General features: G+C 35.4%; 1 protein-coding gene across 2 annotated transcripts in view; it reads right to left on the bottom strand.

The window, feature by feature from the left end:
* The window catches only part of EDIL3 (EGF like repeats and discoidin domains 3), a 399,438-nt gene that overhangs the window by 78,129 nt on the left and 303,135 nt on the right, over positions 1 to 18,174 (bottom strand). For both annotated transcript variants that reach the window (XM_021699551.1, XM_021699541.1), the window contains 3 exons: positions 14,895 to 15,050; positions 13,390 to 13,534; positions 8,712 to 8,896 (listed from right to left, as the gene is read on the bottom strand). In XM_021699551.1, coding sequence (XP_021555226.1) covers positions 8,712 to 8,896; positions 13,390 to 13,534; positions 14,895 to 15,050 — 486 coding nt within the window. The remainder of the gene's footprint in view (positions 1 to 8,711; positions 8,897 to 13,389; positions 13,535 to 14,894; positions 15,051 to 18,174) is intronic.

An 18,174-nucleotide genomic window follows, 5' to 3' on the forward strand; every position in this document is an offset into this window, starting at 1 on the left:
GAACCTAGAGAAGCCAGTAGTCAAGGGAGCACTTGGTGGCCCTTTGAGAGCCAGGCTGGGCTGAACCTTCCACGGGGATGAAGGTGGATCATAAATAGGCTGTCAACTTTCAGAGGGCAGAGCTGAAAACAAAGCACCAAGTAGATAAACCAAACGACAAGGACATAGGAAGCTTAGGTGAGAGGAGGGGAATCAGACCCACCAGGACTCCAGGGAAATAGAGGGCAGGTCAAAGTGAGGGAACAGCATCCAGACATCTTGACAGACCTTGGGCAAGGGGCCAAAACTCTAGTTGGCTTTGAAACTAAGACCACAATCTATCCTAGTCAAGAAACATATCTATTTTCCTCTGAAATACATACTACTTCCAGAAAGTAATTAATTGGAAGCGATAGGCAGATATGTCCTTATGCACCTCTTAAAAAAGTCTCAGAGAAGATTCTAACCAGAGGTTAATACAGAAACAGGCATGGTTAGGTGGACCTACACTTCCCAGGAGACAGACTTTGCCAATGAACTACAGTAGCAGCGTGAAACAAAGACATTAGAGATTTAAAAGTCACTTCACAGAGGCATGTTTTCCCCACAGAAATGTGAGTTTAATAGTGAAAGAGAAAATGAATGTGATACTTGCTATAAATAAATTTATTTTATATTGACATTAGCTAGCAAATAAATACTTCATAAATGAGAGACATCTTAATCATAAATGTAAATGAAAATTGGATGACCTACTCCTCATAGCACCACTGACTTTGAAAAAAAATTACAAAGGTCTTTAGGAAAAACCAAAACAGCTGGACCAGGTGAGTTTAATTGTGACCAGGAGTCTTGAATAGAGCAGCGTTCTCTAAAATGTAGGGTGTGTACACAGACATGCCATCAAGTTGTAGGAAAAATTAGAATTTCTGTCCTATTTCATACTAGTTTTATATTAAACCAAACAAATAGGAATCACATTTTTAAAATATTTAATGTGTGCCTCTGTGTGTGTGTGTGTGTGTGTGTATTTAATGGTCAGCAACACTAAATAAAATTTTTACAGTGTGGAGCCACAAATTTAAAGGGCAAGCTAGATGTACAGAAATACCAGAAGCCTTCCTTCAAGACAAGGTGAGTGGCCAGGGCTATGCACTAGGCTCTGAAAGGGCTTTCTAATCCAACAAATATTCCCTGGAAAAAGGAGTCACCTCACTCACTGAACAGTCTATAAAATATTGTGGTAGAAATTGGCACAAGAGCCTCCTGGCATGTTTCAAGTTCCCAGTCTATTGCTGGCTCGCCCTGCAATCTTCAGCAAGCCTCTCAGACTCCCTGTGGCCTCATTATAAAACAGACATAACTTAGTCACTGAGAGAGTTTCTTTAAAGGCAAAACAAAATCACTGATTAGAGGAGATTCTCATTTTATTTGGAAGTCTTCACAAATGCTTGTCTTATTTGAATCAGTATTCTGATTCTAAATTCCAGGTTCTAAATTTCATTCATTGGCATATCTTCAGCTCATATTTTTAGAGGAGAACAGTTACGATTCTTAAAACTGTATCTCATTAATAAAAGATAAAGAATATGTCACAAATTAAAATTTATTTGTGCACAAAGGAATCAGAAGTCATTTAATTCTTATTATCACAAAAACACGAATGGGCCTGCTGTGCACACACCATTCTTATAAGTCCTGCTGTTCAGCTTTTCAATGGTCTCAAATACTTCTTCTAAGCTGAAGCATCCAATTCCCCCCATTTCTGTTTATTGCCTCTGGCCTGTTGTATCATGACAATTAGGGCGTCAGTAATCATACATGCAGGCAGACACAGTGCCAAACATACCTTTCAGTTCCTTGCACCTGGCACTGTGTTTTGCAACAGTAGGTGTCTCAAAAATATTTATGCGAATTTTTAAATTATGAAGCCACTTAAAATAACCTCTGAACCACAAAGCCTCCCTCCAATTTCTATGTACCATTAAGGCTTGCTTCCAAAACTGCACCCTGCACTTAATCTAATGTACGCTTTAGAAGCTACTGTTTGTACATTTTTCATAATTTGCTATAGGTCAATGTTAGTGTATTAGTGCTTCATAATGGCTTAATATGTCTCACTGCTTTGTCTTAGGGGATTCTTATTTTTTTAAGCTGTTTATAGAGAGATATCTACTAACCTATAGAAATGATACAAAGTTAGAACAGGTGGAAAGGTAGGGGGGATAGTTTAGGTATTAAGTAGATAAACTCTGCATAATATATGTTAATTTTTTTAATTTGAGAGAGAGAGCACAGAGGAAGAGTGAGAGGGAGAAGCTGACTCCCTGCTGAGCAGAGACCCCAATGCGGAGCTCGATCCCCGGACCCTGAGGTCATGACCCGAGGTGAAGGCAGACGCTTAACCAACTGAGCCTCCCAGGGTCCCCTATAAGTTAATTTTTTAAAGAGTCATTTTAAGGTTAGATGGTTATATCTGCAACACTAAGTAATTATATGATGTCTTTTTGTTAACTTCATCATAAATTAGCTGGTGGTCCTGATAATTTTCTGATTACTTTGGACGTGGTCAACCATTATGTAAGATACTACAATCTTAGTTGTCTGAGAGGTTTTTTTTTATTATTATGTTATGTTAGTCACCATATAGTACATCATTAGTTTTTGATGTGGTGTCTGAGAGTTTTTAAAAGGGAAGGTTGCCTGGGCAGTTATCTTTTTAAAATAATATTCACATTTCATTTTGTTTTCTTTATTTTATTTTTTAAAGTGATCTTTACACCCAATATGGGGCTCAAACCTACAACCCCGAGATCAAGAGCTGCGTGTTCTATGGACTGAGCCAGCCAGGCACCCCTATAATATTCACATTTTGGATGAACAAGAGAAAAAACGGAGTTTTAGAATACTGATGTGATCTGTCAGCCCCCAAAACCAGATTTTTGGACTTCAAACTATGCATTCAGTGTACTAGATTGACTCCAGCTGCATTTCCCTTTGCCTTCTAAGTTCTTGCTATATAAATACACTACTCAATTTTTTTTCTCATTAAAAGTTTTTTTTTTTTTTTCTAATTGGATGGTAGAGATTCCCTTGGATATTGTAAACTTACAAAGAATGGAAAGATGATTTATAGTCTAAGCCAAGTATGGACATCTTTGACTCATTTCATAAACTCCAAAATATCCTAACGTTATGAAAGACGGAGGCTGTTTCATAATCATACATAAATTGTTTCATTACTTGATCTCTTTCAGATCTGCTTTATAACTGAACCTTTCCTGTGGGCTTATGGGTTACTATATATGAGATTTTGGGATAGTAAAATGGAAATCAGAATATTTCTTCATATTGCCAAATGTTTTCCAGGGGCCTACCGTTCCCTTGATCCTTGAAAATCTTTCCTTCAGCTTCTCTGCAAATAAATTGTCCAAAGGGCAAGAAAAGTTAATGGCTTTAAAGAAGTTATGAATTTTATGGCTAGAATACCCCCTTTAAAAAATCTGAAACAGACTAAATTAAATAAGTTTAGTTAATTTGAAAACTTAAATTCAATTGCTGTCTTACACATTTCCATAAAATTAGTATTGCAATAAAGCTGTGTAGGGTTAGCTGCAATTTTGACAAAGGTCAATACTAAAGTGTGCAGTCTAACAACTCTGTTAATTCTACTAATTTGGTTGAAATACTATGCAGACTACCTTAAATTAGCAAATGTTTCATGAAATAGACCAAAAGGTCATTTCCTAGGTGATCTGTTGACCTTTTCCTTCCTGTTAGTCATTTATATTATGCTACCCTTCATGAAATCTGAAAAACTTTTAACCAGACTCAGTTATGGATGGTGACTTATCCATGTTCTATAGTCACCACCAATAAGGCAATGAATTCATGCATGATATATACACTATAAGAGAATTTATAATGTCTTATTTTAAAAAATATTTTTAATCAATCCAAGTTAATTCTTAGAGTGTTCCTTGTACAGCTGCATCTACTAGACCAAAATATTTCTTCACAATTTATAAGATTATCATCAGTAATGCTCCTACCCCTGTTAGAATGTCATTAAACATCTCAATTCCATGCTGAATTTTAAGCAGTTTGTATAATCCGAGCATAAATAAGAAGGGAATTCACTCAATCTGTTAAAAAGCCACTGAAAATGGTCATAAAAACACATAAACATTCTAGTAAGAATATGATTTCTGTAGAGAACATTGCCAAGTGACATAATGTGCATTTAAAGCTATTAATATTATTATTACTACTCGCAGGTAAAGATCTGAAAAATCTGCCACTACCTAGATAAAAAAATTGAAATTTTTTGTTTGCTAATGCAAATTTATGTAACTTATCAACACTGCTCACAGTTTGCAACTGAGTTGGTAGTATAGTATTTTACGTTTCATCATTTTATTGGAAAATCCCCTTTGGAAGAAGCAAAGAATATGGATACATATCTTCATTCTTAGTTATGACTGGTGGCATCAGATTATATTCTCCTCAGATTATGTAAATCACCAGAAAGAAAAAAAAAAAGGAGCTATCCATTGCTGGGAACCTACTATGTGCTTCCTTGGTTCTGTCATTTGTCTGATTTAATCCACCTTAAAATACGACAAAACTTCTGGGTCCTTTGTTTAGAAACTAACCACAGAAGATAATTGTCTGATCCTAAAAAATCTCAGTGAGATAAATGTCACTTTATTTTTATAACAGGGATTAAAATCTAATCTAACTATGTGTTAGGAATGTCCAACTATGAGTCAGGAATGATTGGCTTATGTGGTTTCAATTTAGGTGTAGGAAAGATTTTTTGAAAGGCAGAAACTGCAATTTAACCTTCAGAGGCCTTGGAAAACACACTGGTAGGGCTTCTTGCTCAAAGTTTTAGAGAACATCAAACACATCAAAGTGACGGAACAACATTTTTTCTGAGGTCTGAGAAATGTCTCTCATTTAGGACTGCCTGTGGACTTAACACCCTTTTGCCACGTTTCTATAGGAATAGCATAATGATTTCATGATTAACAGTAGCTCAAGGACATTAATCGGTTAGGTAAGATCACTTCTAAAAAATAACACAAGAACATTTGCTGGAGAAGCAGCTGATAGTTTGACCATATTATGGAAGAGACTAGAAGAAACCTTAGAGCAATAATAAGAATAAAATGTTAAAGTGATATTTGAATACATAAGAATTCCTTAAAAGAATATCTTAAAGAATTCCTTAAAATACATAATGACTGGGCCAAAGGGCATTTGGGGGGTTTCTTTTAGAGCAATCTTATTTCCAGATATTATCCAAGTAGGTTTGGGGAAAACCTATTAAACTGAAATAAAACTCTCATCATTAGAGGGTTATATGTACAGTTGATGTATAAAAGAAATTTCTTAAAAATCAATTAGCAGGAGATTGTTAATGAAGGAAGGGAATTTTAAATGATAGACATGGTTTTTCTTCTGAAGAGCTATTTCTCAGAACTGATGCATCTTGGTTAAAAACACAGCTAAAACTTACAAATTCAGAAGTCTCAAACAAGGATAAAAACTGACTCTACACCAATAATTCAAAAACCAATTCACCCTACACATTATCTGTAAAAATGTTAATATTATTTTCAACAAAGATACTAACAAGCATAACAAGGTACAGTGGAACAGATTATATTCTCTTGAGGAGAAGATGCTAAAAATAATCACAATTCTGGAGCATTTTCTTTCATGATGTCAACAAAGAAAAAAAATATAAGAAAAGATGTCAATTTACCTTGCCCTGAAGATTCTGAATATGTTTTGACACAACAAAAAACAGACTATACTGGAAGAACTGGTCCTTGAATTGACAGAAAATCTGTCACCAACAGAATGAATCTATTTCATCATGCAAGTGACTTCAAGAAGACAGTTGAAAAGCCATCTTAAAAAAAGTGATGGACGGAGGTGTGGATTGAAGATTACACACTGATTCATGTAAAAAATGTTTGTTTTATTTTATCTTTCTAAAGATATTTGCCATCAGCAATCCTTTCACGTGGGTATTTCTGGAGTCTACTAGCTTATCTGAGTTACTTATGGGGTATAAGATATTTTGTCTTATTCCACATGGCATTATGACTCACAAATAAAATTAGCTAAATCCAGTTAATCAGAGGTAGGACTAGAATATTTCCAATACATAAAATGTTATACAGCAACAAAGAACCAGTTTAACTTTGCCATCCAAGTCTAACAAATGCGAAAAAGTTTTTCCGTGGTTTCTTCAAATTAAGAACTTGAAAACTTCATAAAGTCTATGTATTATGAAAATTTAGTTCCTGTGTTATAAAGACTAGATCTTTAACATGAGATTTTATTTTATTTTTTTAAGATTTATTTATTTATTTTAGAGAGAGAGCGCACGCACAAGTGGGGGGAGGGGCAGAGGGAGAGACTCTCAAGCAGGCTCCCCGATGAGCCGGGAGCCTGACACAGGGCTCCAATCCCACAACCCACGAGATCATGACCTGAGTGGAAACCAAGAGTCAGATGTTTAACCCACTGAGCCACCCAGGAGCCCCTCACATGACATTTTAGATTTCTATTTCAAATATTATTTTAAAATTTGAGGATGTTACCAGTTAGGAACCAGAATGATATGCCATCCAGGCCCAGATCAATAATTTGAACTATACTTTGAACTATTCATTTATCCACTTATTCATTCATTCAACAAATATTTATTGAATGCCTATCATGTCAGGTGTTATAATAGGTATTCAGTTAGGTACTGGACAACAAGTTGAGAAGTCACAAAAGACAAATGTAGTTTCATCCCTCCTGGAGCAAACAATTGAATCTGAGAACACAATTTCCAATACAGTGTGATAATGGACAGTGAGGGTATTACTGAGGACACAGTAGTACTCAGGGGAGAGCTGAGTACTACCATGGTAAGATGAAGCTGCTAGTAGTAGCAAAGCCTTCCCAGAAGAAAGTACATCCAAACTGCAGCTGAGGAGGTCACCCACACAGGGCAGGGGATGCCAAGGGTAGAGGTGCTCTTTCTATTCTTTTCCTCTAGGAAGAGGACGTTTATAAAGGCATTGAAAGAGAGAACATTTGGTTTGAGAAAGTGAAGCAAATTTAGAAGTGTGGTAAGAGATGAAATGGGGCCAACTCCTGCAAAAACTTCGAGGCTAGGGGCGCCTGGGTGGCTCAGTCATTAAGCATCTGCCTTCAGCTCATGTCATGACCCCAGGGTCCTAGGATCAAGCCCCACATCGGGCTCCCTGCTCGGCGCGAAGACTGCTTCTCTCTCTCCCACTCCCCTTGCTTGTGTTCCCTCTCTCGCTATGTCTCTCTCTGTCAAATAAATAAATAAAAGCTTTAAAACAAAAGGAAACTTCAAGGCTATGTTAAGAAATCTGCACTTTATTCTGAGGCTAATAGGGAGCAATTGAAGGGTTTTAGAAAGGGAGTAAGAGAATCATATTTGCATTTTAGAAAAAAAAAATGCACTCACTGGTTACAATTTGGGAAATGGATTTTTAGAGAGTGAGACCAGAAACAGGAAAGCTGGTCAGGAGGCTTCTGCAAAACCCAGGTGAGGGGGTGGTAGCCTAGATCAGGGAGGGGGCAGAGGGGATGGCGAGAAGAGAAATATGCAGTGTGAGTGTATATGTGTGTGTATGTTTGTGTGTGTGCATGTGTGTGTGTAGACATATACCCTTCCTTCAAAAAGCTCTTAAACATTAAAAGGAGAAAAACACACAGAATTATCCTTAATGCATAATAGCTAATGAAAGAGCTCAATAAAGCTCCAGATCAATAGAGATCCAGATAGAATGTTAGGGGAAAGTAAAGAGAAAATTGACTATTTCTATTGAGAAGACTCTATTGGACATTTCGGGTGACTTAGAACAGACTCAGGTGGCAAATCTGGTTCCATGAAGAGTAACATTTGTTGCTATTATAATTGTTTTTGTAATTTTCAGAAATGTAATGAATTACCACAGTTTTGAAACTCATGGATACAGCATAAAAATAAATAATAGAACTCATATCTTTCAAATAAAATGACCTCATCATGGAATTAAGCTGTCTTACTTTTCTTTGCCACAGAAGACATTAACAAATTTGTGCATACTTAAAAGTACTCCACAATAAATACATTTCAAGAAGATTGTTTTTAAAAAGCACTGACTATAACTGCACTTCATTTGCAAATGATAAATAGACTCTGCAGTGTCTATGCTTTCCTTCTATAAGCAAGGTCTCTTATGAGGATGTAATCAAATTGCTCCATTGCTTAGCAACCACGGATAAAGAGCTAATAAGTCAGGAGTCATGATTCTGTGGGAACAATCTGCAGGTCAATAGCATGATTTCAGGGCGGTCTGGAATCCTGCTGTGGCACTTTCAAACCAATACCAACAGGAAGCATTAGGATAGATGAGAGTTAAAATGCAAATGCTTTCATGATCGATTGAATTGACCCATGTATATTGTGATCTGGTACAATCTGGGGCATCAATCTGACAGAAGCATCTATAAATAAACATCACAGTAAAAATATCCCATGGATATGGCTTCATAAGGAATTTTTGTTTTACCAATTTTAGGTAAGCCAAAGAAGAAGGTACACTTAAATTAGAATGAAGGCAAGGACTCTGACATTCACCTAACCAACAGGAAATCTCCAAAGGGAGAGGAGCAGACACTGGTGAAACAGTTTTTGAAAATATTACCTGTAACCATTGTGACTGGTCATTGTGGCCAGAGGTCCAGGCATTCACTTTGCCCTGTTTGTCCAGTCGAGCTTTCCTTGGTTCCCAAGTGAACATGTCCATGTTGAGAGTCCTGAAGATGCTTGATGCAGTGATCTGATAGTCTTGTATATGTCCTGATTTCATCCCCAGAGGCTCCGAACAGCCTGGAAGAAAATGAGAAAGGCTCCATGAGAAAAATAATTTATTACCCTGGAAGTCTTCTACATTCATTTTGGATGGGCAAAAGAAGATTAAGCATAATGCTATTCATTTCCCCAAAGAGAAAGCATCTAAATTCAGAAAAGGCTATAATCAGAAATAAATCTGGAACAAAATCGAAAAACAAGATAGCCAATTCAGGCTATTTTGTCTGAATATATTTTGGAAAAATTGAAAACAAGGCAGACAATTCAAACTACTTTTCTGTGATAGATGATTTTGCAAAATGAAAACAAGGCTGAAATGCTCTCTCCTGTCTCATTACTGATAGCCTCATGACTATTCCCTGGTTTTCAACAGTTTCATTGTGTCTTCAAAAAAGAACATTTTCTCACAAAGTATATTTGGTTTTCTTTTATTTGTTTCCATAATATTGCAAATGAAAATTCCCTCAGTACAAAGTCATTTTCACAAACCACTCCAATGGTATATTTCAAACTGGACAGTATTTTGTTTTCTGAGAATTGTCTGTTAATCTTTATCACTGATTCTTATAGCACCAACATGGCTTCTTCTGGACACTGAGGAAGCTTATATTTATTCAACGTGTACCATGTGCCAGGCACTATGCAAGTATAGAATTTAAAGTAATAGATAAGATAATAAAAGAAAATAAGGTAATTCTTGCAAAAATCATTATTGCACAAGCCTTCTTATAAAAACTTACATTTTGATCATACTCAGTAACTTCTAGTACTGGATATTTTTGAAAGATTTTCAAATCAGCACATATGTTTTCAGTTTTGACATGGTATGAAATTTGGGTTTGTTTGTCAATGGGAAATTGTGTGTATATGTCCTCACATGCGTGCGTGTGCACACACACACACACACAATTTCTCAAAGAAACATACACATAATTTCCCAATCTTGAGTTGCAACTGTGACAAAATTCCATTCACAAAGGTCATAACAGGAAGCATGATTCTATTACCATATTAGTCAGTGGTTGAGTCTTGCTATGTATAATTGCTACATTTTGACCAAAGAACACATGAGTTTGATCATCAAGAAAGTCAAGACGAAAAGGGGGACTTCTCCAATCAAGTCCGTCGCCTTGTACTGTACTGGTTCCCCACTTATTCTCTTTGTGGCCTTTTACCCATTATTTAACCATTTTATGCCTCCCTTTTCTCATTTGTAAAATGGTGGTAATAATAGAACCTACCTCAAAAAGTGTTCAAAGAAATTAGCTAAATAAAGTATTTATTTATTTATTTATTTATTTATTTATTTATTTATTTATTTATTTATTTATTTATTTAGCTAAATAAAGTATTTAGAAACAGTCTGGCATATAGCTAGTATTCAGTAAGTGTTAGTTACGCTTATTATTTCCATAAAGCTCATTCTGACACATAACAACCTTAAGTCCCCAGATCAGCAGAACAGTAAGCACTAAATAATGTAGTAGGACTGGTTGCATTTTTTGAAACGAGGCTGTTTTAAGTCCAGGCTCTAAGAGAGAGGGCTTAGAACTGCTCATGATAAATAATTCTTAACTACAATTAATTGCTTCTGTTCTAGTCAATCTAGACCACTACCTTCTTGAGGCTTCTCCATGTTTGGTCTCACACCCACCTTCTAGGAAATACCTCTCCTATGCAAACATGACCAAAACTGACATGGAGGGTTAGCCAATTGTGTGCCTTAGCACAAGTCTTATTGGAATTCAGGTGTAGGAGACCTAGACCCTAAGTCTCAGGATTAAAATAGTTCAAATTCCTAAATATAACTTCTGAGGGAGAAAAATTGCATGACAAATCTCAAAGATTCTAGAAAATTCCAAAATCTTAACGACATGCCATTTATTTGCTGGCAGTTCTAAGGTAACATGCATTGCCTGCATTATAGATTTCTGACTTTTCTATTATGACCACCAACCCCCCGCCCCCCCCATACCCACCCTGCCCTGATACTGGAGTCTTTGTAAAACTGCTTGGCTTGCAGAAAGATACAAAGGAAAGGGAAGTTGTTTTTCTCCTTTTGTGATATAATATTTGAAGTCGGATGCCTTTACTTTGACCATTTCTGCTTCGTCATAGAATTCATTTCATACCCACTCTGTTGTCTAGTATCTAGCCCAGAGCAAGTGCTGAATAATTTGTTCAAAGAATGGATGGATTAATGACTATTCCTCCTCTAATTACAGTCATGATTCATTTCATTCTAACCATCTTAAATCATACCTCTTTCAGAGAATTTAGGGGATTTTCTTTTTTAAGTGTCTGAGAAAAAAATTAACTGTTGATCTTCTGGGCAGGCTGAGAGATCTTAATAACAGCTTATTGAATATAGTAAGGCAGACTTGTGCTTAATGGCATTGCAGGGAACTGTAGGAAATCATTTGGCACATTATATTTCTGTTTATTTCTAAGTGTTATAGCTAATCTCTCTGCCAATTTGCCTCACACCACAAATTTTCCTTCCCATCCACATGATTTCATATGTGTAGATTAACACTTTTACCAGAATAGACAGCACCTGAACAAAATGAGTATTAACAAAAAAATTGATTATTTCTAGAGTGAGGTGCCCTAGCATTTAAAAGCACCCACTGAGAGATTTTATCCTCTGCATGCAAGTTTGAAATCAATTTGTGGAATTGGGAGATGGGGTATGTTCTTTTTAAGAGCATAAAATCTGTAAAGTGTCAGGTGTAACCTCCAGTAAAACCTGAAAGTAAAATATATTCATACCTTGGGCGTGTAACTGTGCCATGTAAGAGCGACTGACCCCCATGAATCAAGAGACTGGAGAATTGGGGACGGCAATGTTAAACACCTAAAAACCACGGGGCTTGGCTTCTCCTTGATTGCTTTATGATGAATGACTTAGGGATGACACTGGCCTGTGATGATAGAGTGACATGTAATATAAACACTGCACAGCAATGATTCTGTTGAGATTTCTGGCTGTCAATAAGCTGGTTCGAATTACCAAAATAAAGAAAACATCATTGTTAGGATAATTAATGGTACTAAAACCATATGTTGGTTACTTTATAAACGATGCCCATATATAGTATGAAAACGTGATTCTTAAAATAGATTCACTCATCTGGCCAAATGTCTCTAATTCCTTTAAATGTAATGGGTTCACTTAAAGTTTGGCTGTTTTTTTTTTTTTTAAAGATTTTATTTATTTATTTATTTGAGAGAGAGAGAGAGAAACAGCATGAGAGGGGATAGGGTCAGAGGGAGAAGCAGGCTCCCCGCTGAGCCAGGAGCCGGATGTGGGACTCGATCCCAGGACTCCAGGATCATGACCTGAGCCGAAGGCAGTCGCTTAACCAACTGAGCCACCCAGGCGCCCAAGTTTTGCTGTTTTTAATAGTAACTTTTATCTGCTAAAAATCACTCTCTTTCTTGGCATCACAAATAAACCTAAGGAGGGAAACAAATATAAAGCATGCATTTTAACGTCTGTACAACCTCTTGATATGAATAAAAAGCTCTCAGTTGTCCATTTGGACAGATGTGTCCTCGTATTTTTAGCTAAATGGCATTATTATAAGTTTGATAAAGTCTTTCATGCTAAAAAGTGGGGCACACATGAATTTTGGCTTTCTACAAAACAATTGTTTGAACAAAATAATCTCAGACCATAGTGGCAAAGATAGTTTTTAAATGTTGATGCTAGAGATATAAGAACCACCACCAAAAATATAGCACAGTGAAATGCCTAGATAAGGTTTTTTGTTTAGTTCAGAATCTAGCTATATTGAAATGGGACCACTGTGAGATCCACACATTAAGTCTTCATCTTTATATCTGGTACTGATGGTCCTGGAAGACAAGAATTATTTAGCTCTGAATCCTTTGATAGATTTATCTTTGAGCTGGATGATCACTATTTGTACAATAAGCAGGTTGCTAGATAAGAATGATCTCAGAATGAATTTATAGTAGCTATCATGGTTTTGAAGTATTACCTCCCTGGGAGGAATGATAAATTTACATGTTTCATAAAAACTAAACAAAACAAAATAAAACCAAGTTCTCATGGTGGATGGACAAAGATAAAGCTTACTTTTCTATGCCATAAAGCCTAAACATAACTGCAATTTATGAGGTCAGGCAGATTCCCGTTTTTGCTGAACTTTTGTCACAAAACATAAATCATAGTTACTCCTAAAAACAAGACACAGTTAAATTTGACAAAAGTTTCCAGTGAGAATTTGTTGTACTTTTTTGAAATACACTGCTCCTTCTACATTAATTCTATTCTGTAGCATGTTTTGGAACTTGTTTATCCTACACGCATGCATGCACATGTGCACACACACACATTTTCTCAATGAAGCATGCCCTAGACATTTTGTAGCAGAAATTAATATCTGTGAGTGTTGGAAAATGGCAAATTAGTAATAGACTACATACAAATATGTGTTTTTTTTCTTTAAAGAAAATACAGAAATAGATAATATAAGACTCACCTGAGAGTTCACATCCAAGAAGTTCCATTCTCAAAGTGCAGTGTCTTCGACAAACTTGCGGATAGAGTCTTACATACTGAGCTTTTATCGGGGGTGTGAAAGAGTTAGCATAGGGTGTGTTGTTATCAACATTTCCACGAAACACCTGGGTAAAGAGATAATATAGAGTTGAAAATTATTAATTGCAACAGCTTCTTTACCTATTTTCATATATTGACCCTATATCCTATCCAACGTAATGCTTCAAAAATTGGATTAAGTAATTTGGGGATCTGGAGCATTTAGGAAGCACCTTGTCCTCAGCTGTGAATATAAAACCTATAGATAAAGTCCTAATTAAAGCTATAAACCATTGTGGTCTATGGCATAATCTATACTCTACTATGATAGTCTTGTCGATTTTAAGGTCAGTCCTTCAGAGCCAGGGGAGTACTTCTTTATTTTTTTTGAGAAATGGGCACCTTAAACCTTTCAACTTAATCTGGGTCCATCCGTTCATGCTACTTAGTATTTATAGGTGTTTTTGTTTTGTTTTGTTTGGTTTGGTTTATTTTTTGTAGGAACTAGTCTTCATTAGTACTTTCTGATTACTCAGTCTCTCTAATGCTATGATCAGACTTAAGGATGCTTCAGGGTCTGATTCCTCAAGATTACTTTCTTATCAGTCAGTCCCAGATCACTGGATGAGAAAATCAAAGCCTTCATATATATCTCCAGTGAAACACAGTGTTTCCCTCTAAAAATTAGACGCTAAAATGTGTTATTTTTAATTCTTTTAAATCTCATTTTTCTTTTACTTTTCATATAACTTAGTAATCAGAAAACTTTATTTAATTTCACTTAAGAAAGTATTTAAAAAATCTTTCATAAAATTTATTAGAGTTTAGTCTAACCACTTGGTTTTAAATGGGATGAGCTGCAGTCCTGATATTTTTAAAATTAAACCTTTTGAGGAAAATTTGATAAAAAATTGGGACTATCATATGAAAAGGCAAAGTAGACACTAATTATTATATTCATTTCCTCTAACATATTATATTCTGCTGAGTAACAAAGTTGTTTTCTAATGTGAAATATACAAGCATACATCTTTTCTATCACCTGGTATTTTTGTTAATACTAATAATTTTTTTCTTCAAAAATAGTAATTTTGATCTGTACTTATTTGATTAAGGAGAATGCTAATCTGTCAAAGCAATAAAATGAAATCGAAAGCTATGTTAAAAATGAAAATTAATTGTCATATACAGGACTATGCTAACATTGTGATAAAGTGTTTATACAACCACCAATTAAAATCTGAGAAAATCTTAAACAGTAGCCACTGTACATTTATAACTTGGAAAAACTCCTTACACCCTACACCTTACTAGACCAATTAAAAAAAAATTACAAATGTATTTGCAACAACATAAGGCTTCTGTTTAAGACTCAGTAACTATTTGGCAATCAATGATTATTAATGAAATTTTACTTTTAAATTAAATATGTTAAGTCAGTCTTACCATGTCTTCATTGGTGCCTTTTACTTTGTACATTGTCCAAGTTTTTCCATCGTTGCTATAGGCAATTTTGTAGGATTTTATATACTCTGGACTTCCAATCCTTTTAGCTCCTTGAGTAATCACACCAGTGACTCTCATTTTTCTTTGTAAATTTATCTAAAGAGACAAGGCATAATCAACGGTAATCTCACTGTTTTCAAGATAACAATATTGAAAATATCAATTTTGGGAATGGGACATTTTTATTTATTAGTATAGATTTAAAATAATACAAAAATATATTAATTTTCCTGTATTTTTTCAGATGATTATTAAGTGAACGTCAAGTTTAGCTTCAAAATCTTTCTCTAATGGAATATATTTCTTAAGTAAGAAATATTTGTGAACAAAGTTTGAAAAAGGCAGTTTGCTGCCAAAATATTAGTATGAAAAACATTTGGTTGGTCACAATATGGAGGTATGATTTAGTAAACTAAAAAATGGGAATATTATCTTGTCAAAATTGCCTCAGTGACATTACTTTGAAACAGTAATGTCAACATGATTTTAATGTGTCTCAAGTTCTTTTGACTTCAACAAATTTCCATTTAAAATTAAACATGAAAATCGTTCTGAGATCACTGAATACTAGAATAAAAAAAGATAAAGGTAACAGTAATGACAAAAACAAACAAAAAAACCAAACAGGGGCGCCTGGGTGGCTCAGTTGGTTAAGCAACTGCCTTCGGCTCAGGACATGATCCCGGAGTCCCGGGATCGAGTCCCGCATCGGGCTCCCTGCTCAGCGGGGAGTCTGCTTCTCCCTCTGACCCTCTTCCCTCTCATGCTCTCTGTCTCTCATTCTCTCTGTCTCAAATAAATAAATAAAATCTTTAAAAAAAAAAAAAACCAAACAGAAGTATCTTCAGTTGCTGGATCTTTATACTGTAGTCTCTATTATGGGTTACGGAGGGTTTTTCAACACATAGTTGCTTTTCTCTTCATTTCATCATATGGAGACTTTCTAACCAGTATTTTCTCTCCATATATTCTCCCTATTCCAAATCACCTTCTAATAGTTTACTGCAAGAGTAACAGTCAACTAATAAAATTTTTAGTATTTTTTCATAGTTAAATAGGGAGCTCCTTCTAAATGCTACAAGGTAAGAAACATTTTCTTCATATATGGCAGACATTAAAAATTGTTCTATTAGCAGGGCGCCTCGGTGGCTCAGTCAGTTGAGTGTTGGACTCTTGATTTTGGCTCGAGTCATGATCTCAAGGGTCATGGGATGGAGCCCCACATAGGGTTCTGTGCTCAGTGGGGAATCTGCCTCTCTCCCTCTTCCTCTGCCCCTCCCCCCCACTTGTGTGGGTGCACACTCTCTCTCAAATAAATAAATAAATCTTTTTAAAAAAATTGTTCCATTCACTTTAGAATGCCCTTACAATATTTATAAAGTCTTCAACTAAGTAGAAAGGTACTGTCTCAAATGTTCTTGACAAATTGCTATAGAGCTCCCTTCTCACCAATTACAAATCAGAACAATTTTAATGTCTCATATTATAATGTTAAGTTAATAATTCAGATATCATTTCCCAAAGAAAATGAGAAAATCTTCAGATTCATGCAAGTGACTAGGGTTTTTCACTTTGTGATGAGACTAAGAGTTCACATTTGTAGAGGATGTGCATGAGGAAATCAGCTCCTCTATAAGTCACTATATATATATATAGCATATATAAACTATATGCTAAATATATATTCATGTTGCATATTCAAAAAGTTAAAAATCAGAACTAAGAAAGCAATCCTTAAAATCTTCCCACCCCCATACAATCCGTGTGACTTACTAAAGGCTTACGATGTTTTATTTCCCTGGATTTATAGATTTTAAATGTGTTAAGTGTGTTATGGGCAATCCTTCATGTAGCAAATGTTCTTTTAGGCTTTGGAAAATTTGCCAACAGGGCAAGGGCTACCTTTCTCTTTATTGTGAGCTTCCCAGTCTCATCTTCCCTCACTGAACGTCATGAGGATCCTTTCCAGTCAGTGTTAATAAGGCAGTTCTCTTGGGAAAAGGCAGTATTGACTCATGTATTAAGAAAACTTGGAATTCTGATGAGTTAAATAACTGGGGCGGGGTAGTCCCCAGCTTCTGACTGGTGAACATTCGTATGCCCCTCTTTCATTCGTATAATGCAGAACTTACAAACAACATTTTTCTTGTTAAATTCTGGGTCTTTGGTCCCTTCTCTTCTGCAACAATGCTAAGTAAGTTGACTTGGCTGTCCAGTTTTACTTTTCTCATTTTAATACTCTCACATCAACATTTCTGACATGAATACATGTTACGTCCCATTCTTGTTTGGAGGCTCAAATACAAGATTATACTCCATGAAGGTAAATTTTACCTATTGCTCTTAATATTTATCTCAACTAGTTCTCTAAAGATTGATTTTGGAATTTTAACTGTGAGTTTAGAATAGGTAACCTCCAGAAGATATTTATTATTTCAATATGTTAGGTAAATTAGCACATTGCTATGGAAGAACAACATTCTTCCAGTATCTTACATATGATCTTCTTTTTCTTTTTTTAATCTGAGACTCTTCATAGTCTAAACCATTTTAAGATATACAACATAAATAGTGGACACTTTGAATCGTGTTTCCTCCCATTGTGGAAGCCAAATTCCACCCTTGATATTGCTGAACATTCCTTTTCAATTATCTTTTATCTTGTTTCAATTATCTTGTTTATACCTCTTATAGACAACCAAATTATCTCTGCTTGAGTTTTGGCTGATGAGCTGTAGACTCATTTTCTAAAGCTTAAATTGTGGAAGTACAACAATCAGAAAATAAAAATTTGAGTACATGTTTCTCTCTAAATCATTTGAAATGATGTTTTAAAAGATTCCTATTTACTCTAATATTTATAGGCCCTGAGAGTATATCTCAGGGAGCTGGAATTCCAGATAATAAAGCAGCACCCAACTTGGGTTGTATCTACTTTTAGTCAGTATTTGTAATTAAATATCAGGGCTGTTTTCATTACATAAAAAATTTATAGACCACAGGTTCTGGGATGATTAACACTTACTAGGTTTTAGACTTTTGAGTTCTCATATACCTAGCACTCTTAAGCTTGGATAATAAGATATTCAACATAAGATGGCTAAGATTTCACTCTCATGGTCGAACTCCAGTTTAATACCAGGAATCTATATTGCTGTGAGAAATAAACTGAGCCTTGGAAGAAAGCTAGGGCACGATTTTAGAAACATCTCCACCACAC

The sequence above is a fragment of the Neomonachus schauinslandi genome, chromosome 7 (assembly GCF_002201575.2).
Source record: "Neomonachus schauinslandi chromosome 7, ASM220157v2, whole genome shotgun sequence".
NCBI classification, from domain to species: domain Eukaryota; kingdom Metazoa; phylum Chordata; class Mammalia; order Carnivora; family Phocidae; genus Neomonachus; species Neomonachus schauinslandi.